Below are 22709 nucleotides of genomic sequence, written 5' to 3'. Positions count from 1 at the left end.
ATTTTTCCATAAAAACATGGGGCCGAGGATTATGAGACACAGGCAGTGTCAGACCTGCTTGTCTTAACATTGGTGTGTTTTGGAACTATTTACGAATATTTGTTTTCTTGGTTGTGACTCATGTCCAATAATTTCAAGCCTCTGGTGCGATCCTTTAAAATGTCTCATGCTGCCCCGATGACGCACTTACACAACCCTGCAAACCCCTGCCTGCCTGTCTGGTGTGTGTGTGTGTATTCTTGTCATCTGTGTGTAATTGCATCTCGCGACTTCCCGATGTTTCTTTCAGGTCAGTGAAGAAGCGCTGTCGGTTTCGGTCTCGAGTGCTTTCTGCTGTCGCTCTCTCGCTTCTTTCCTTAACTTCCGGCGCCTTCCAGACCTGCAGATCTACGCCGTCACTCCGATCCCGGACAGTCAGGACGTGCTGCAGAGGGACGGGGTGCCCGACAACATCAAAAGCTTCTACAAGTTCAATCACATCTGGAGGTTCAGATACGACCGGCCCTTTCACAAGGGCACCAAAGACAAGGAGAACGAGTTCAAGGTACGGGGGTGCTCACTAGATATACAGAAGAATATAGGCAGCCACATGAAGCATGGGTAAATGCGAAGAGGGAAGTGTCATACACACACTTCTCATCTTCCGTATAATTTTCTCCCCCTTTACACTCCATACAAATCGCAGATTTGATGCGAAATGAAAATAAGGCATTCATAAAGAACTCGTGGCCTCCTACTGCTCGTGGAGTCGCTGCAAGATGTCGCGCTCTGAACAATTTTCAGAAACTTTCAATTATACATTTATGATTGTATTTTTTTTCTCGCTGCAAACCGAAACCCCTTCATTTACTCCCTTTCTTACCGCGCTCATCGATCGTGAGCCTGTGAAGGTGGTGACAGTTTGAACCTGCACCCAGGTATTAGTCTGCGTGTCGCAAATGTTTTATTCATCTTGACTGCTGCTTTGCTAATTATCCTCAAAAAAACTGTTACCAGTCTGTGCTGTATGAAGCTTCGCACAAAAACACACACACACACACACACCTCAGACCCTGATATTAGGCTCATAAATATTCAATGATAACACACACGCTCCATGCAGACGTGTTATCGCGGCTCCATCAAGGCTATTTGGATAAATGTGATCATGATATCACATTTCCATCAGGACTCGATACTGCTGGCCTCGGGTGGGAATAATAAATATGGTGAACCTTAGCGTGGTGACAAGAGCGTGCGGCCTTCTGCATATGGATCTGTCACAATAAATAAAGAAAGGAAAAAAAATCAGTTTTCAAAGAAGCCTGTGTCTTCAGGAGAAAGGTCAAGACTTGAGTTCTTTTTTTCCATCTTTTAACTTCTCTGCTCTCTACACTGTAACACAAGTGGTGTTCAGGTCCGCCCCATAGCCTTAAAACGCCCCAAATCAATAAAGGGCAACGGGGTCGTGTAGTGACATGAAAGCCTCCGTTTCTACCTCAGGACGCTGGATCGATGCGGCATGTCAGCACTTATCTGCCCTGCTGGAGTGTCCTTGAGCAAGACACTGCATCCTAAACTTAAATTAAACGGCACCGTGTCAGCACCTTGATCCTCACTTGGCTGTGGGGAGAGGGCTCAGCAGGAAACCGCTGTGATCACAGTGATGCAGTTTCTCCTTTCAGACCAGTTTCCCTCACGAGAATGTAGACTGTGATTGAAGATGAATGACGCGTCTCCACTGCCTCCCGCTATCCAGAAATGAAGCCCAGAAATGTCAGTTAGGAACACCGCCATTTTAGTCTGAGAAGACGGTGCAGGGTCTCCCGGATACACACCCTCCACCAATCAGGAGTCAGTCTTAGCTGTCAATCATGAAGTTGGATCCTGTTTTTATTGTATCAATCAATTAAAACCATCTATTGAGAAAAAAGTATTTAAAGTGTACTTTGACTTTTTAGTTTGGTCCATGTCCCATCTGCAAACATGGAGAAGGCAGGATTTATGACCTAGACAGCAACTAGCCACCAGGGGGCGATTTAGACGCTTTGACTGCAGTTCTGAGGATCTTTATATGAAGTCTTTTTTTTTCTAATTAAACAAAATATGTAATGTTGATTTGAGAAAAATAAGCAAAATTAGATTTAGTTTTGATCGAGAAGGAAAACAGAAACTAACATTTACAATTATGGGTTGATTAGTTACTGTTGAAAATTTAAATCAGTCCTTTTTCAAGTAGAAATTCACAATTACTCGTTTTAGCTTCGACTAATCAACAATTAAATCTGAAGTAAAAGTCGACTTTAATATTGTGAATTCAAACATAGACAAAAATTTGCGATGTAGAAGTACTGAATGGAGACTCGGGCGGGATGGAGCTTCACTGAGCGCACACCCGGCATCATTAGGGGAACCTTGACCCCAACTTTCTTCACATGCATACAACAAACAGAATAGACGATACTGTGAGTGCGACTCTCTCATGGTAATCGCCTGCTGTGAAGGCTATAGTTTCCATAGATCGCGTGCTGTCAGAATGACCTTGTGGGATGTTGGCGTTTTGACACGTGTGATGGCTGACAGGCTAAGTGGTGGAACATGAATGATGACATGAGATATAAGACCCGGCATCTGACCTACACCTAAAAGTGGGTGTTTGGCAGTGGGTGCACTCAACATGTTTTTCCTCGCATTAGGCCTCAGGAATTAAAGTGTGTGGATCAGGCATAAGTAGCTATGGATTTTATTATTAACTCTTGAGTGTTATCGTGTGTTCCTGCAGAGCCTGTGGGTGGAGAGAACGACCCTGACGCTGGTCCAGAGCCTCCCGGGCATCTCCCGCTGGTTCGAGGTGGAGAAGAGGGAGCTGGTGAGTGACGAAGACATAACTGCCACACGCCGCCACACAGGGGACGCCGTAATACAATTTTACTTACGATTTACAGTATCGATTCAGGCCATTACATTGACAAACAATAAGAGCCCGGGTCATGAGTTCAGGGTCATTGGACATATTTGATTTCCTATATTGGATTGCTTGGATGCTAAATGTCATTACTTTTCCAACCAGTATTTTCCTCAGGATTTTCTTTTTGCAATACCCTGTTTTTTTAGCCAGGAATCACTTTCACATTTGAGTCCATTTCCGCACTGTCTTGCACGTATGTCCCCCTCGGAAGCCTTTCGTCTCGGATCTCGTCATTCAGATCTCTGAGGAGTGGGAGGATTTGAAATGATGTTTTGGTCCACCGTATGCAAAACACAACCGATTGTCTGTCTCTGTTTGTGTAAGCGCGTGCTCCTTCGTGCCGAGCTGCTGCAACGTGCTGTGTGTAATTGTGGTTGGTGAGCCCAGTGTTATTCTGCGATGGTTATGCAGTGCAATGGCATGTAAAATACAGAACTGGCCAAAGCTGTATTAGCAAGGGGATTAAGCTTTGTGGGAGACAGAGGAATAAAAAGAAAGGGGAAGATACTGTTTTTGTGCGTGAGTGTGTGCTAAAGTAACCATATTCTAATCATGTGTGCGTTTGTAGCAATACAGAGTAGGTCTTTTATTTAAAGCTGCTGCAGTCGTTGTCTTTAAATTAACAGTGGCTCAGATGGATGTGCAACGTGTCACCGGTAGAGATAAAACCACACATCACCCAACCACGCATTTCCCTCTCAGCTCATTGTTTTTGTGTCACAGCCTAAAAGTCTGGTGTTTTGATTCTGTCTGACAGCATTGGCTTTGTTTTCTGATGAAGCAAGCAGCACTTAAACAAATTTGACACTGAATGCTACTGACCCCGCACCAAACAGTGTAAACACGGAGTTAGCAACCTGCTGGTCAACGCAATGGAACATTTAGGCTGATTTCCCCCCCATCAGCAGGTGGTGGTACCCAAAAACTGAGCTAAAAGAATATAAGATTTAAAATGAACGATATCTTGAACCCATGCTACGTACCATTAAAAATATAATGGTTAAGGCATCCCAGCCTAGATATCCTGGTTGTAACTTTTACCATATTGCACCTCAGCACTATATTTTGTTTTCAGTCCCCCTTCTTAGGGTTGTTTTATTCCCACCTTCAGATTGTACAGAGCTCTTCTCTTGATGTTATTGTTTTCCCTCCTCTATACTCCCTCCCTTCGCAGGTGGAGGTAAGCCCGCTGGAGAACGCCATCGAGGTGATCGAGAACAAGAATCTGCAGCTGCGCACATTGATCACCCAGTGTCAGAGCCGGCAGATGTCCAACATCAACCCTCTCACCATGTGCCTCAACGGGGTCATCGACGCCGCTGTCAACGGGGGGCTGGCCCGCTACCAAGAGGTATGGATGGATACGTGGAGGACATGGTTGGAGTTTTTTTTTTAGCGAGGCGTGAGAAGCCGTGACTTATGGATTGCCTAATGATGCATGAAGGTGGGTTTTAGCGAGGAGATGTATGGACAGAAAGCGTTTTGCAGCAGGTGGAGGGAGGGAAGATGGATAGATGGATGGATAGATGGATGGATGGCTGCGTGAATGGCCGGGTTAAAGTCTGACCGGACGGATAGATGAGTATCGAGCAGGAAGGGGTGGCAGCGGGGAAATGAGATGGATGGTGATGGAGGAATGGATGCATGGGAGGATAGACGTGGGGAGAAATGACAGACAGAGGGATGGGAGGAAGGAATGGAGCGAGATAAATGATTAAAAATGGCCGAAATAATGAGAAGGGAGTGTTTGATGCTGCTGGTGTATCACACGCTGAAGGGGCAGCAGCACCCAGATATGGTCGATCTCATTGATATACACTTGTATCTACTGCTCCTCCAAAAGCTCCCTGATGGGAGACAATTGCAGGGCAACAGTACGGAGCAATTTCTAAACCAGGAGGAGCACAATTGAAGAAAAATACAACTAAGGATCTTCTCATAACAGACTGAGTGGCTCAGGCGACGAGCTCTTTGTCGCATAGCAACCATTCTTTTCCACCGGGAGTGCGTATATGGGGTTGAACGTTCATGTGTGTGTGTGTGTGTGTGTGTGTGTGTGTGTGTGTGTGTGTGTGTGTGTGTGTGTGTGTGTGTGTGTGTGTGTGTGTGTGTGTGTGTGTGTGTGTGTGTGTGTGTGTGTGTGTGTGTGTGTGTGTGTGTTGCGTGCGAGTGTTTATTAGGTTTGTGTAGGAGAGCGTGCCTCTGTGAAGAAGTAGCCCATTAGGGTTTGTAGGATACTTGATAGAGCAACAAAGGCATGGCTTTGCTCAAGTGCTTTCCACCCTTACTGCCATTACAAAAAAGAAGCATGAACATAGTTTTCAACTTCCATTACAATTACCGAGACACACTTTACTTTTATACACTGTTGCCGCTACCGTTCCCATGCATGCAAGTGCGTAAATGCTGTTTCAGTGGCTAAAGAGTGACCACCAACTTCATCCAACCATTTCTAAATTGTACGTTTATATTGCACACTATAGAAAGTATCGGATTTATTTAGTAAGAGTGGGACCCAGATGGAACGATATCTGCAGCAAACGCGTTGCCACCCACATCAGCGCTCATCTTTCTCATGGCAGGATCTCTCCTGCAGCAGTGCCCCGCGGAACGCGCCTCTGTAAATCTATTAATTTCTCAGCGTAATGCCGATTGACAGCTGTGGAGGTTCGCTCGGCAACAAATGAGGGAGAAATTGTCGTTGTTAATATTCAGATTTATTGCTTAAGTATGAGTCGAGACCCTCGAGGAGGAATGCTGTCTGATTTATCCCCCCCCCCCCCCCCCCACACCCTCCCCCTCAGCATTCCATCTCTAATTGGACTTTTCTAATGATTAATTGAACCACTCCATGGCGAGGTCTCTCTCCCTGCAGCCCGACGAGAAATTTCCATCACTCATTTAAGATTATTGATTATTTTCACTGGTTTTTCCGGGGGTCCTCGGATGGAATTTTTCTTGCCTAAACGCAGAACTTCTCTTTAGCACTACCTGGGCCCTACTGCGCTTGTACTTTTTTTTTACATAATTTTTTTTTTTTAATTTTGATAAGGACAAAGACTTAAGCTTTCCAAAGACAAAAACATTAACCACAAAAAAAAGATTAAACACAAAACAAAAAAAAACATTCCGACATTTGCCTCCTTGCTTCTTTCCTTCTAAATTGATAAATATTAAAAGAATGTGCGTCTGTTTCTCAGCACATCATGTCACCGTCTCTTTCTGAAACATCTCCTCATACCACGGAACAAAAGTCTGGTTTGAAACATAATTTCATTGCGATGCACATTTTCAACACTCCTCCAAAAGGCATAAACAACCTGACAGCACCAGAGAAGAGGTGCTGTTGACTCCTGCACTGCATTCATACTTCATAATAACGTAGTAATACTGTTGAACGAGTGGAACATCATATCATGAACCTGGCATACTAATTTCAGCTTTTTTAATAAAGGTTGTCGTGTGACTGGAATACTGTTGTTCCTTGTTTCCCTGAGCCATTGACTTGATTCATTGATGAGCATCTCCTTGTTTGTGTCTGCTCCCTTTCAAAGCAGCATCTTTTCTCTTTAATCGGCATCGAGCTCTGTTTCTTTGGAGATAGACAGCTGTGTCCCGAGGGGAGAAATTGTGCTGATCTTTTCTTTTTTTTTTTTCTGCAATCTCCCCCCTTTTACCTCGTGTTTCCCTCTGTGGCAGATTTTAAGGCATGATAGCCAACAGGGGTATTTCATCAACCCGTTGTCTCGCCCCTTTGCATACTCTGATGAAGATTTAAAAGCCTTTGCCATAATCCGCAGACACATCACAGGTGTTTATGGCGTCGCAAACAGCGGGGACCTGGCGTTATCGTGATTCAGAGCGGACCGGGTGCTTTTTTTCATCTCATCCTTTTCTCTTTGGAGTTGCTTTCTTGTGGTTTTTTTTGGAAGGCTATGTCTGGGAAAGCGAAGAGAAAGCGCGGTAATCAAGGAGCATGATGTTTTTGAAGAGGCGTGATCTGTAACAGGAAAGCAAAGACATGAATGAACATGAAAAATGCTTTCAAATCCTGAGACCGAATTGGCCCCAAAATCAAAGTGTGATCATTTAAATCCTCAAACGTCCGTTTGGCACAGAGTTGGTGTATTTTTAGCAGCTTTGCAGCTTTGTTCTGGTCCCTGAAGTCAATATTAATATCACACACTTAAACCCAGACAGGAATATTACACCCCATCAGAGCTTGTTGTTAGTTTACTCTGTTTGCTTTTTTAACAAAAACAAGAACAAAAACTTAGGGGCACTAATTCACTTTGTCAGCCCAGCTGGGATTCAGGTATCACTGCAATGCAGAAAGCGCCAGTGCTTCAGCTCCTGGTGCGTGTGTGTAACAGATCCTCTGCATTCTGTTTCCACGCAGGCCTTTTTCGTGAAGGACTACGTAATGAATCACCCCGAGGACGGAGAGAAGATCGGGCGTCTGAGGGAGCTCATGTTTGAACAGGTTGGTAAATAAGAGATTAAAAGGTGGCATATATGTTCCTAATGTGCTTCATATGCAAGGGAAATAAATAACGCTGTTTATGATGTTGATATATAAATGATCTGACAACGAGTTTGTCCTTTGACATGGAAACGAAAATATAAAGTAACCTCGGATACAGCTTGTGACACAACACGCTCAACACAAGCTCTCTTACTCACTTGTTCTGCAGATGAAGATTTGATGAGGCTGTCAAAAGCTCCACAACAAACGACCGTGTGTTGTTTTTTTAATGTGACAATGCTTTAATGCCAGATTAGAAATTAATATTAGGGTTAAGGTCTTTTTGAAAGGGGATAAAATGTTAATCAGGTAGAGTAGGTTCATTGGTGATATGTATATACAATCTATTATTATGATAATTGTCTAACTTATGGTCCCATTAAGAGTAAAGTAGACGATAAAGAAATGTATTCAAATTGGCTTGGATACTGTGTGATTTGCAGCTAGTGCCGTATTGAAAACCTCGTATGTTTGTGTTTCTGTTCTGTGGTTTCTTATCAGCCAACAAATATGTTGATACTTATATAAGATAAGCTAATGTTGGCCAATTAATCAGTTCAGCTTTAAAACATATAACGCATGACGAGATAAAGCTGATTTATCTGATTTGACCCATATCATTTCCAGATATGTCACTTGATTAAATTGCAATTTACATATAATATCTTCATATTTTATTTAACCAAGCATAAATATTATATTGTATGATGTCTATTACTTTTATTATTTGGATCTTTGTTATTATAATTTCTTTGCTCTGATTGTTTGTGAATTCCGTATTGTTTGTCGTAAATCACTTTGTTGCTTTTATTGAAAAGTGCGAAACAAATAAAGTTATTATTATTATTATTATTGTTATGTGTGGAACAAACAAGCAGAGTTACACAGATGATGTTGGGGGAGACTTTAACTTGTAGCTCTCTTCTCATAGGCTCATATCCTGGAGTACGGCCTGGCTGTGCATGAAAAGGTTGTTCCTCAGGACATGAGGCCGCTCCACAAGAAGCTGGTGGACCAGTTCCACTTGATGAAGTCCAGTCTCGGCATACAGGTAGGACAATACATGGGGACATAGAGAGTTTCTAAAGGAGACATGTGAGGCTCTAAAGGAGACATGTGAGGCTATCTTAGTTTCGTCTTTCCTTCAGTGCAAATTTGTTAAAAAGTTCAAACTCTGAAAACAATGGCTGTTCCTGAATCTCCCGATACTTCCGCACCATGTAGCATACATTTGCATAATGCACCCCTATTGGCTAGTCTGGTTTCCTTCCTGGTTTCAGACAGAGGCTGAATAGAGGAGCTGCAGTAATGGACAGTATAAGCAAAGTTATGTTTTCTGAAGATTAGAGCATGAAAAATGATTATTATGTCTCCTTTAAAGTTAGTTTGTGATGATAAATCATGCGTAAGAAAGATTAAAACCCTCTCAACTTGTATCATCTTTTTTGTTCTAATCATTAATGGAATCTTCTGCAGAAGCACCCTGTGCCCCCCCTCATGGAGCACTCTCCACTTAATGTCTATTTCACTCGCATACCTCATGCTGGCGTGAATAAGCATGTAATCGGGTGTATTTCCTCATCTCTAATTTGAAACCCCAGGAGTTTCCTGCTTACGTTGGCGCAAGTCCTGTGCACTTCACCAACGGAAGCCCGCGAACCTGCAGGAACTCTGTGCCCAACATCATCAGCCCAGACGGTGGCCGAGGGATTGTCAGGCGGAGGTGACTCCTTTTCTCTCTTCTTTAATATTCTATGTTGTATGTATGTGCTTTTATTGTATGTATGTATTTCTTTCATCCATTTTTAAAATCTATCTAAAAATAACAACAACAAAAAAAAGGAATCTCAACCATCCATCCCCCAGATCCAGGCAAAGAACCTTGAGGTTGAGAATGAGAACTAACTAACTGATCCCTTAGCTCCATGACCTGGAGCAGATGAGAACTTAATACATCAGCAGCCAAGAAAAGAAAGCGCGAGTTGGGAGGCTTCCAACATGTGGCAACCATTTTTTTTACTTTTGAGTGAAAGTTATTCCATAGTCTTTATTTCAAATCGCAGAAAGAGATTATGCTGCGTATACGCCGATTCAGTATAGACATATTCAATTTGGAATATAAATACAGTATATTCATTACTGAATAAATTGAATAACAGTTAGTTTAAAAAGCACCAAAAGGCTCATTTACCTTAGGATCAGGATTTATTTTGAATTTCTCCTTTGTGGTGTCTGACCTTTCTTTGCTTTCTTGATGTGCTGCCCTTCACCGCAGACATCGGTCGTCACCTTAGCTGGTTCCCCCCGACTCGAACATCACGCTCTCTGCCTCTTCTCTCTTCTTCTTCCTTCGTTCTTTATGAGTGTGCATCCATCTTGGCGTAGAAAGTGTGCGTGTGCGTGTGCGTGTGCGTGTGTGTGTGTGTGTGTGTGTGTGCGTGCGTGTGTGTGTTGATGTGTTCACTGACCCTACCACTCTGTCTACCTGCGACATTCTGCCTCCTCGGTCTGATCCCAGGGGGCACGGCCACACAGAGAGAATACACACAGTCACATCACCTCAATCGCCATGTGACATTTCGTGTTTTGCTTGTTGAGTTTTGATTTTGCTTCTTTTCGTTTGCCAACAAAAACACCGGTTTACAGTCCTCTGCTTTCACCTTCCTTTAAACAGCCACATTGTGTTTGTTCCATAACCTTTCTATTACACTTTGACCTTTCGCCAGATAAATACTTGATGAAATGCTGTCATTGCCGAATCGACTATTTCATTCTAATCTGACATTTTCTCCCTGTTTGTCTTGTTCCCTCTTTTTCGTCTGACGTTGCGCGGCCTCTTCTGCTGACTTTCTCGGTGAGTTAAACCTCTCAAAGCTAAAACAACATCTATTTCCATTTACGAAAAGCTGCCACAACCATCTCTCTCTGTCCTTCTCTCCCCCTCAGTCCCCTCAGCTACCCTGCGGTGAACCGCTACTCCTCGTCCTCTCTGTCGTCTCAAGCCTCCAATGAAGTCAGTAACATCACGGGACAATCGGAGAGCTCGGATGAAGTCTTCAACATGCAGGTACAATCTCTCTCTTCCTCTATCAGGCTACATCCACACCACAATGGTTCTGTTTAAAAAACACTTCACCTCTGTTATGAATACACCGTTCGTCCACACTGCTTCTGAGTTTCAGAATGTTGGAAACGGTGCTGGTCCCGTTTTAGTATGAAAACTCCAGGGATGGAGATTTTTGGATAAAAGGAAGTAGAGACAGTCACAACAGCTTGTTGATTGGGTCTTTTTCAGTCACGATGGAGCCTTCGCTGATTCATTAGGCTTCTATCACATGACCCCTTTCCGTAAGAAATCAACAGACCTCGGCTGCCTGTGTAGAACGCAACATGGATGATCAATTACAAGTGTTTCTGACCCCGTTGTCATTGCTAACAGCTGGTGTGTAGTTAAATTCTGTATTTTACAACGACACAGTATTGAGTAGGTTATTATATTATTATTTTAAATATCTGTGTACACCTGCGTGTGCAGGCTGTGTGTTTTCAGGCGCTTTATGTACGGGGATTTAAACTGAGCCAAAATACTTGTGTGGACAGAGTTTAAAAACTCAACAAAAAAAAAAGGCCAGACACCCAGTGCAATCTCCTATGCCTCACCACACACCCAAACAAAGGCTCTTAAGGTAGTAGATTGAATCCACATCCCGGCGTTTGCCCTCATGCTCCCTGCAGATTTCACTTAAAATACTTTTTAATCCACCCTCCGTCTGTTCTGGCCTCATTCCTCTTCTCCTCTGGCCCCCTTTCCCTCTCCGCCTTCCCCTCTGTTTGTCTGGAGCTTTGTCTGGCCGAGCAAATTGTCGTGATTATATCAAATAAGGACACGATTCTTTGTGCGCTCTGTCCAGGGAGCCTGCCGGAGTTGGGCAGTAATCTAAACTGGATTTGGCCAATTCAGAAAGCTGCTGACAACTCCTGGCAGGCTCTTACTCTGCACCTGGCAGGCCTGGAACTATACAGCGAGGAGCATGAGTGGAGAGAGAGAGGATTCTGACTGAAGAGATTATCATCGTAGCTTTAATTCTATAGATCAAGTACTGTTTCTTGTAAGGTGTATTATCACAGTATGTGTTTGAATTATGGTTTGAATTAAGCTTTTCTTGTTGTTCATTGTATATCATGTTAACGACGTGTACATGTACATGATATTCTGGTGGTGATAATAATAACGCAGTTGTCTCTTTTGTCGTCTGTCCCCCCCCCACAGCCCAGTCCGTCTACCTCGAGCCTCAGCTCCAACCATTCTGCCTCGCCCAACGTCACCAGCTCAGCACCGTCCAGTGCCAGAGGTGAGACCTGCGCTCTGCACCACCCACTCATTCTGCAACGTGATACACAGTAAACAGCTTTTAACCGATATCTCAATCCAGAGCGGCTGGCAGACAGAGGTTTTTCTGGCGAGGACGGCGAGGTTAGAAGACAGCTGCAGGGATCCATGTAGAGGAGGGAGATGAGGACAAGGAGGGAAAAAAGAGAGAGAGAGAGAGACAACAATGACAAGACAGGCTTGAATGGAAAGTTAGAGGCTGAGAAATAGAGAGAATACGAAATGAGCCAAGATGAAAAACTGAATTGGGATGAGATGTGGGGACAAATGCCGTCGAGAGAAACATGCACCCAGTGAACAATCAAGAGCGAGTGACAGACGATAACAGCGAACGTGGAGTGTCCCTCTTTGACCTCAGTGCGATCGCCAGGCCAGCGTTGAACCTGGCCGTCCAAGTCCACCTTCACAGTGGAGTGTGAACATCTGTGTTTTCAGCCTGATCCACATTGTAAAGATTAAGAATTTATGATGACGTTTACGTGAGTGTATACACCCCCCTTTGGCAAGCTGCCGGCATTCGGCGGCACCCTCATGAAAAGCGGCCTCTGTCTAACGATATAGCCTTTAGAGAAATATTACTAGTGGGGTCTTATCTGAATGAGAACCGGTGATGGGTATCTCACACTCATAAGATAGCCTTCCAAGTGCTATCGTCTTCGCTAATGGATTAAGATCCACACGGTAGCTAACACCAGATGAAAATGGTACAAGCGAGTAGTTGTGTGTTTGTGTGCATGCGATTCTTTATTTGAGGGTTTGCACGTGTCTCGGTCAGCTGTAATTGTCCAGTGTTACAAAGGAGGTGAGGGACTCTGTGTGTGTGTGTGTGTGTGTGTGTGTGTGTGTGTGTGTGTGTGCGTGTGCGTGTGTGTGTGTTCGTGTGTGTGTGTGTGTTCGTGTGTGTGTTCGTGTGTGTGGCAGGTCATTTATCATGTGGTGGAGCTAGTGAGGCTGAAAGAATGGTGTGGAGTCTTGGAGAGAGAAGAGATTGGCCTCTCCTGATTTGTGGCCAGCATTTCTGGCTAACAGTCGAACACCTTGCTGTTATTTGGTCCCTTATGCGTTTGCACGCGCTCTTAAGTGTGTGTGTGTGTAAACGTGTGTTAACACTGTGTTATCTCATATTGTGTGTGTATTACAGGTTCTCCTCAAATGGCAGAAAAACACAAGCATTCCAGAGAAAACGCCTGTTTGTCTCCGAGAGAGAGACCAGTCAGTGCCATCTTTCCCAACCCCCTGGACCCTGCACAGGTAAAACACACACACACACACACACCGACAGACACAACCACTGTTTTTTACCATAATGACTACCGCATCGCCACATTGTTAGTACTAAAACATAGAATTACACAAACCCATAGACACAAATAGTGCAGAGTTTTGCCTTTTGTGTCGAGTTGTCAATTTATTAGTTTAGTTATTAATAATAGAAAACGCACATTCCAGCACAACAAACTAATGTTCCCACAATACCAACTAGAACAACATGATACTGCAGGTTCTTCTCTCGCTGAAGGGCAGTACGTCACACAATCCCACACACTCCGTCCTCTGTGAGAAAGCTGCTGTAACAGATACTTATTGTGTTTGCTGCCCAGAGTCGTACTTCTTCCAGTCAATGCTGCTGGGACAGCTCCCCTGTTTTTCTTGTCCAGTTGAATCACAAGAGTCGGTTTGATGTCGGGGAGGGAAAGAATGATTCCAACCTGACAACAGTGAAGCACTGCTCGCTGCTAATGGAATATTGATTATTACAAACATAGATTACCTGTATACATTCTACTGTAATTACAGCAACTGGGTAAAAAAACATCTTATTTATAAATGTTTGAGGATGGATGTGCTCACCGACTGCTACAAACACCACTGCTCGACATATAGATCCATACTCGTTCAACACTCTTTCTCTCCGTCTCTGCTGCTGCTGTCTTTCCTCCATCTATCTTTTCTTAGGGAATGACTTTGCACTATATTTATTTATTTACAATAATAATTTATTCCTCTCTGCCTGAAAACTGTTATATACCAGTTTTATATTGTGTTGTTGCTGTGTGTGTTTGTAATGAATGTGGGCTCATTCTTCTGTTTGCAGAGAGCTCCTCCCCATCAGATAGGAGACTCCACTTTACCACGCAGTGACCCCAACCTCTCAGCGCCAGACAAAGGTAAAACACTGTTATTTTTGTATCTCACCTCCGCGCATTGACCTTTCTTACACTCCCGTGAACACTCTGAATATACTCTCACCTTTCACCACCAGGAGAATCATAATGTCAGCCTGTGACGAGTCATATTTTTTTCAACATAAATGCATGAATGAAATGTGCATGTAGGGTTGGTGGAGACAACAGTCATGGCTTGTATAAAAACTACACCCAAAAGATATACGAATGATTAAATACAAAAGAGTCAAAGTAGACAAGTTGTTATCTATGGCGACCAGTGTGAGTTAATTTAGCTGTGCTCAATGCTAGGACTCAAATCAACTCAGCTTATAAAGAACTGCTCATGGCTTCAAATTACAAAATCCTATGCAAAGAAGCATTAGCTAATTTAATAGTCAGCTGATTTAACTGCTAAATGTCATTTAAAACTGCCGAAGTGCCTGAAACCTGTATTCTCTCAAATGACCAGCAGGGAGCAACTCCACTGGTTGCAAAAATAAGTGCGTTTCTATAGAAGTCAACAATAAAATGTTTTCTCACTTAAATTCTAACATCTTAATACATCATGGTGTTCATTTTGTAAATGCTCCCACTTAGAGTAAAATAAACGATTGGGCACATCGGCTATTGAGGCGTGGATACTCTGTGATTGACAGCTAGTACTGTCCAATGGTTGCAGGCTGCAGGTGGAGCTGGGCTTGCAGTGTCCTGGAGCTCTTAGTCAGGCTCCATCCTTTCAAATACTTCTAGTTTCAAAAAAACAAGATGAAAAATGCCAGACTTGAGTGTTCAAAATTGAATTTCACAAACCACTTGGTGATGTCATGGTGGGTGTCCCCTTGGCATAAGCTCACCTCAAAATCCTCTTACATTTACATCAGGGAGTAGATCGTCACCGTAGAGCTGCAGGCTTCGGCGACAAGTCAACTATTTCCGTCGCTATAAGACGTTGCGGCTTTAACTCTATTATATTGCATGATTCCTGCAGCAGTAGCCGACAACTTCTCTATTACTCACTGATGCTAACACCACTGCCCAGCGTGGTGGTCATCTGTCTGGAAAAGCAGTGTGAGTGTGTAACAGTTCGACCACAGAGCGACTGGGGGCCTCTGTCTTCACACAGCTGCTACAGGGAGCATGTCAGAGATCACACACACACACACACACACACACACACACACACACACACACACACACACACACACACACACACACACACACACACATGCTGGGTTTCATTATAGCAGACAATCTGTTTAGATTATAGCATTTGATCTGACCTTGGTGCATAAGTGTGATAAAATGGCAGGTTCTATCCCTTCATGGCTTAGGGACATGTGTGACATTCATATGTATGAATCCATATCCCCCAGGTTGTCATTTTGCTAAGCAGAGTCAGGGGATCCATACATTTATTTATGTTTTTAAGGAGAAATGCCCATGTAAATCGAGAGTTGCTCCCAAGTGTGTAATTAAAACACAAGAAACCTGAGCGGCTTGATTTCCTTTCTCTGAACTTTCCACAAAACTGAACATGTGCAGTTTTTTCCTCCCCCTTGTTCATCATGGCCGCTCGCAGACACAAAACAGGAGCAGCTTTCAAAGCACTTTGTGAAGTAATTAAGGAGACGACGCCTCGGAAGGAGGCGCGAGGTGTGTGGATGCGAAAGCTTCCGTGAGAATCGCACAGGAACACACACGCCCCTCCATGTTGATTGGAGTGGGATCTGTGAATAATGCAGCGAGAGACAGATGAACTGACACAACGTGGTGACATCACACTTTTGTGCATATGACAAAGAAAAAGGTGCAAGAATTTACACCAAACCTGTGATTGTATAAAAAAGTGTGATTCGTCTTGAACCTTTAACTCTGGATTCCAAATATAACCTCAGTAAAATATGATGTTAAATTATGATGTCATTCACAATCACCTGGACTCAAAGGATGAACAGATTCGATCTGATATGTTTTCGGCCATAACTCAAGAATTAATATGCTCATCATGACTAAATACATTGTAAAAATCCCTTCAAAGTCCTCACTGCTTATATGAACGTTAAAAAAACATTGGGTGTAAACTGCAGCTTAACTTTTTTACAGAAACTTCTCCATTTAAAGTCTGAACATCTAAAGGTTTGATTAACAGTGACCTGTAGACTAATGAACAGAACAAGGACACTCTGAGACTAAAAGTATTAAATTAATTAATTAATTTGAGAAGGTTATTTCTATTTATAAGTATTCTTTATTGTTCTATAAAATTAGAATATTTTGGGTGTGTTTTTATGATAAACCATTTCATCATCCATTTCACACATGATCCCACCTCTCCACGTTGTCTTTTGTTTTGTCCATTTCCTGTCATGTGACTTGTGATGTCTCTGTGTGCTGTGAAGTGAGACCCACACCCAGTAGCTGGAGCCTAGACAGTGTCAAAACGGGCGCCCCATCCTTCACTGACTCTGTGGGCAAACTGCTCTGCCCTCCTGTCCCTCCTAGGCCTCCGTACTCAGGTAAACCGGCCCGTCGCTGCGACTCCTCCAGTGAAGAACGATACTAATCTTCCTCTCTGACTTTTGACACCTGGTGCTTTCTCCGCCTCTTCTTGGCATTCCCCCCCCCCCCCCCCCCCCCCATCTGAGGCTCTCAGCTGCCGCTTCCTTCGCTTCAGCTCACACACACGACGACGCCAGCAGCTTTGAGAAAAAACTGAAATCAATGCCGATTGATATTCCAGTCAATTCCCGGATTTGTATTTTTGCTCCTTTCGATCCCTGTGAAATGCACGACATTATCTCTCAACAACAGTTTTCTCCATCATCAACTCAAACTGTGTTTAAGTCAAACTGTGTTTAAGTTATCTACTTATTTACAGATCTAACAGAATCCACTTATTTCCCACTGCTCTGTGATGTATCGCGTTGCCCAGCAGCGTTATGAGCAGATGGAGTGTTTTTCCCCTCCTCCCCTCCTCCCCTCCTCTTTTCTGCCCTCTCTACTTGGAGCAGGGGCAGCTGTTGGATGTAGAAACAGCTTAAAGCAGCCTTAAGGACTTGCAGGAACATCAGCACGTATTTGATTCATTGACGCTTTAAGCGACTGGCCCTCTCCTCGCCGTGTGTGTATGTTTGCATGACTCACGCTGTGTCATCCTCGTGTAAAGAAGAAAATGCACCGCTAATTTGAATTTGGCCTCTTTTCTTCTCTCTCTGTCTCTCTGTCTCTCTCCTCTGACTGTCAGCAGGCTCCTTGGCTAGAAACACGAGGTCGCACTCGCCCGTCCCCGTGTCCCGATCGCCACAAAAGGTTGGTTATGTTCCTGTCACTCACTTCCTCTCTCCTTTTAGTTTTCAGTTTTGGGGGCTTTACTCCATCTCACTTTCTCTCCTTGAGACACCCTGCTTAGCGACGGGTTTCGCACGGCCCCCATGTGGACGGCCATGTGTAGCCCAAGATCTGTGACCTCTCTAACTAGTCGCATCGACTTGGTTAGTTTCAATGCATCCACCTACTGAAATAGATGTACGTATACATGCATGGAAAGCCAGACCGGACCCTCAATTCAGTACAAATGGAACCATTGGCATGAACGAGTGACCAGACAATAGAAGCCTATGTGGTTCTTTGAGATCAATGTTTTCAGGTTGTTGAAATATGTGAAAGTGGATGATGAGGCCCCAAACTCCAGAGGGTCAAAGCAACAAGAACTCAACAGTGGTTATTACCCATGATCCCCGGCTTGCTGAAGCTGCCGCTTTAACAAATACACCAAGTTCTGTTATGAATCTTTACTATTTTAAATAAATTCCTGGCTGGATATCAGAGACATAATCACTGGTTTTTCATGACTTTCAAGTCTTTTTAACTGATCAAAAGCTCAGCGTTAATTCCTGGGCCTGATTAAACTGTGACTATCAGTCAGTTCCACACTTCTCACAGGATATCTCACCCACTCATAAATGTTACATAGAGCATGAACAGACATTCAGGGCTACGACTGGTAAATCACTCTCCCTACTCCAAGTCAAAATCTTTCACACCAAAGTGAGCAGGTATACACAGGTTCATTTTTAACGTGAGTAAACCTGCTCAGGAAAGGTGATTGACTGTTTCCCCATTGCCAGTAAAGCAGCTTGCCTTCCTGTTTTCCCCCTCAGGAACAACAGATTCAAAGTCACTAATGCCCCCAAAAATGAAGTGCTCCCTCACAGCGCTGTCTCGCCAAATCTGCCCATTCACTCTATTGAATTCAGTCTAGAGCCGGAGCCGGTGAAATCCTGTGTCTGCTGCAGAGTCATTTGAAGAGGGAGTGAGTGCTGATTGAATCCATTGCAGACAAAAGCCAGATGTTAGTGGGTGTTAGTTGTTTTGTTGACCAGTGGAAAAGGGGCGTCAGTGAGCCATCAAACTCATTTCGAAGCTGCTCTTTTAGGATTAGAAACCTTCCGTAATGCTGCTCTAATTCAAGCTGGATGGGATCTGTCCTGCTTGAAAAAAATATGCAAAACCAGACAGATTTATTCAACTTGACAACATGCATTTGTCGGCGAATTTAAATTTCAAAGCGTGAACCCTATTTGTGAATTTTCTTTCCCTTTACTGTTCATGTGATGAAAAACTGTACTCCGTGTTCCCTTTAGCTTCTCTTAACTATGATGTGATAGAACAAGTTTTTAATTACTCTGACCTAGCTTTTTTTTATTTTTCTGTTTATCTACAGATAACTGATTACTCTCGTTTTGTCTCCCAGCTCTGATGTAATGTTAATCCGGCTCTTAGTAGTTAATAGCAGTCTGCAGAAGCAGAGGAGGTCAAGCGGAGGTTAACTAAGCAGTGAATGAGTTTGGTTTAGAATCCACCCGCTGAATCAAAGCTTTTTCTCTTGTTATCTCTTCTTTGTGGGCTTCGTCACAAGCAGCAGTGCTGAGCTTCTGGCTTTGTTGCAAGTGTGATGTGTCTTCTTACATGTGACAGCTGAGAATGTGTGTGTGTGTGTGTCTGTGCGCGCGTATGAGGTGTATGAGGGAAAGGAAACCAAAGTGTGAGTGACAGCTTGGCACTCAGCACGCTCTGTCAATCAGATCTGTGTGTGCATGTGTGTTTGTGTGGATTGGTGTGCGACTGTCTCCGCATGTGTGTGCTGCGGCGACAGAAGAGGCCTGGAGCAAAGTTTCAAGCTGCCCATCACGGCGCAGCCAGAGACGGGTCCTCCACGGACTTCCAGCAGGCCCCATTATCTGGCACACGCACACACACACACACACACCCACACACAGACACACACATCAGTCAGGGGCCCATTACCAGTCCACAAACCCCAGGACAGTAGCGAACTGGCAGAAAACTCACAGTGCCAGACTGACAACAGCTGCACATTCTCATCTCCATAGGTAGAAATCATATTTAGTTGTAGTTTTAGTCTCTCTGCTGAAAACTTGACCAGGAGTTGGATAAGCTCTTCTGTACTGTATTAAATACACTTACCAGGCTAACCGCTACGTGGAAAGGTTTGGTCAATTGTGCATGTTAAAAGGATGAAGTATTTGTGTAGACCCCTTGTAGCATGAACAGTACAACTTTACTTATCAATTGCATACTCCACTAGATCCAATTAAGTCCCAGCAGATATAATAGCAGAATGGTGTAATTGCTTAGAAAAACATTTTCGATGAGTGATTGGATTTTTTGAGGAGGGGCTGGTGCAGCATATTGCCTTATTTCAACTCAGTGCACAGGGCCAGCAGACGGGGCGGAAAAACCTGCTCCTCTCAATCTGTTCACCGACTCAACTTTCTTCTTTTCAGTTTTTATTGTTGTTTTATGGCTGTGTCAGCATCTTGGATTCACTATGGTCATATGCTTACCACAGAAATGGCTCACAGAGTTTCTGAAAGACAAAGTGCAGAGAAAAAAAGTTTAATTATCGATACTGCTTATCCTCTTGCTATGAGGAAACAGGGATAACCATTGCACTAAAATTTCCTTGAGATCATTTAATGGAAACATAAACACTATACAGTATATACACAATACAAATCAAGAGCGGCAAGGTGGTGCAGTGGACAGCACCCAGAAGACCCTTTAAGGATAGATGGATGGAGGGATGAATGGAGATTAAGTAATGGTAACTACAGGATGCCTCATTTCAGTGGTTTCCAACTCAAAGGTCAAAAACCCCAAAGGGTTCCTGAGATGAATCTACAGGGAAACAGTATGATTACAAAAAGCCCTGAAGAAATGTGTTGTATAAAAGCATGTGACATACTTTATCTAATTGTTTGAGCCTCAAAAAGTCCTTGGATTGAATCTCTCTGAGAATTTAAAAAGATAAAATAAGTATATATCACATCCTGTTGTTTCTTCTCCCTCCAGAGCTCTGTGCCACCGTTCACCCCCTCGCCCACCGAGTGCCAGTCGACCAGCCTGGTCTCCAACTCTCCCGTCCTCTCCGGCAGCTACAGCAGCGGCATCTCGTCGCTCAGTCGCTGCAGCGTGTCGGAGGCCTCGGGCACCGAGCTGCCCGCGGGCGACCACCTGCCCCACCCGCTGCCTCCGCCCACCACCTTGCCAAACTCGGTCTCAAGCAGCTCCGACGAGCCCATCCGCAGGGAGAACAAGACCCCGCCTCCTTACAGCGTGTATGAGAGGAACAACCCGCGCAAACCTGTGCTGCTGCCCCACAGCCTCTCCATCCCCCCACAGATTGACCCCCCCGCGCTGCCGCCCAAGCCTCACCAGCTCCGCACGTGCAGCATGAAGCTGGACGGAACCTCGGACCCTCGGGTCCCCAGACCGAGGCCTCTGCCCAGGAAGGTGTCCCAGCTATAGATGCTGTTTAGGGCTCCAGATCTAAGGGGGGGTTTGTGGAAGGAAACAACACTGGCGTAATTTGCACTTTTCTACTGGGCACTCACTTGTTTTTTTTTTTGTGATCTACAGTTTGGCATTCCTGACCTTCACTCCAATTAAAGAAACAGGCCTACCGATTAACTGGCAGTCGACAAAACAAAAGGAAGAAACTTTCTTTTTGTATTTACTAGAGGGCATTGCATTGACTTCGACTCAGTCATTCAGCACTTTTAGCTCTAGTACGTACAGTAGGTCGCCCCGGTCAGTCACAACATATGTTTACCATAACACAGTTTTTGATAGATGTAATAATCTCAAATATATGTATATTGGTATATATGAGAGTTGTTTTTGCCTTAAGTATTGGAAACAGAGTCTTTTATCCGTGAGTCTTGCACGTTTTTTTTTTTTTTTTTTTTAACAACTCAGTACATTTATATTGGATGTGGCTAAAAAGGTGCTAGAGGCCTTTAGTATGCATTTCAGTGACGTGTAGTAGACTAGGGTGTGTTCTCATATCCACACAATCAATGGTACAGAACAAAAAACTCTGACAATGTAAGACGTATTTTAATTCGATATAAATTAAAGAACCAGAAAAGTTTTTAAAAGCTAATTAAAAGCCACAACTCTACTCTTCATAAAACCTTCAAATGAAGAGTTTACCATTGGTCATTGCCAATTATGTGAACACACCCTTATCCTCCTGCATGATGTAAATGATAACAGATCTTTAGGGGGGTGGGGGCTACCAAGTATTGTGCCAAAGGAAAATGTACAATGTGCTGTAACAAAACTTTTTTCTTTTTTTTAAACTGGAACCTGGAATCAAGAGGTTTGGAACCGCTGAAGAGACATTTTTAAGAATTGAAAAAAAATGAATTGTACCCACTCATCCTGATTGAAACTGTAATCTACTGATCACATGTAAACTCTAGATAAGCACAAATGATATTTTATCATCTGCTCCGTCACCGCGGAGTCTCCGTGTGACGAAGACGTGATTGAAACTGGAGTGTCGCTGTCAGCGGTGACCTTAAAAGGCACGACGACTGACTCTATCACAGAAATATTTACAAATTAATCATTGTCAAATATTTGTACAGTTGAGATTTACTTTCTGTTTGATTAAAAAATGGACGTGAGTTGACTGCACTATAGATAGTTGCTCGGTTCAACGCCATTGTCGCAGGGGAGTACGTGTTCTGTGGCGGGCGGACTTCAAACAGCTTCGTGAAACAGATGGACATTTTTTGGTATAAGATATTCATCAATCTTAAATATTGTGCAGCATTTTTGTGGGAGGGTGTGGGCAGGCGGGGGGGAGGGGTTAGCTTTTAGTATTGTTTGTATGTTTCTTGAGAAACTGTAAATTATACGATGAGATTAATGTACGTATGCCAAATATAAACATTTGTGTATTACAATTAATGTAAATATTGTGTTTTTAACAAAAATGTAGCTATAACAATTTACAGCTTTGAATGTAATGTTGAAGCAGCAAATGATTATTATTATTATAAATGTTCAAACTTTTATGGTTTTGTGAGTGTAGAAGATCATGCGTAATGGCACCTAACACATTTACAATTTCAATAAACTGCCCTATGTAATACAAACGCATTAATAGACAGATTTCTACGTAATGAGAGATTTGTGATGAACGTTTGTTTCTACTTCCTGTTTGTGTGGGTGAAAAGCCTCTTGCTGTGTTTGAGGAGCTTAAACTGAAACCACTTATTACACAATCGATTATTAGACGTTCAGCCTTTCCTCCCGGTTAACACAATTTGGGGTGGTAATAGGAACACAGCGGCAATAAAAAAA

General features: G+C 43.5%; 1 protein-coding gene across 2 annotated transcripts in view; it reads left to right on the top strand.

The window, feature by feature from the left end:
• The window catches only part of dock4b (dedicator of cytokinesis 4b), a 108247-nt gene extending 85746 nt beyond the window's left edge, over positions 1-22501 (top strand). Inside the window, exons 40-52 of one of the 2 annotated variants that reach the window (XM_053414831.1) lie at positions 378-544; positions 2762-2848; positions 4122-4298; positions 7347-7430; positions 8404-8523; positions 9074-9195; positions 10428-10539; positions 11743-11824; positions 13004-13113; positions 13958-14030; positions 16430-16546; positions 17278-17339; positions 20406-22501. In XM_053414831.1, coding sequence (XP_053270806.1) covers positions 378-544; positions 2762-2848; positions 4122-4298; positions 7347-7430; positions 8404-8523; positions 9074-9195; positions 10428-10539; positions 11743-11824; positions 13004-13113; positions 13958-14030; positions 16430-16546; positions 17278-17339; positions 20406-20861 — 1769 coding nt within the window. In that variant the 3' untranslated portion in view covers positions 20862-22501. Of the gene's footprint in view, positions 1-377; positions 545-2761; positions 2849-4121; positions 4299-7346; positions 7431-8403; positions 8524-9073; positions 9196-10427; positions 10540-11742; positions 11825-13003; positions 13114-13957; positions 14031-16429; positions 16547-17274; positions 17340-20405 lie in introns of both variants that reach the window. The other variant, XM_053414830.1, reaches the window with a different exon arrangement.
• The last annotated feature ends 208 nt before the right edge of the window (positions 22502-22709 follow it).

Source organism: Pleuronectes platessa, chromosome 22 (assembly GCF_947347685.1).
Source record: "Pleuronectes platessa chromosome 22, fPlePla1.1, whole genome shotgun sequence".
Taxonomy (NCBI): domain Eukaryota; kingdom Metazoa; phylum Chordata; class Actinopteri; order Pleuronectiformes; family Pleuronectidae; genus Pleuronectes; species Pleuronectes platessa.
Note: the sequence above shows the minus strand (reverse complement) of the source record. Positions and strands in the feature narration are given on the sequence as shown.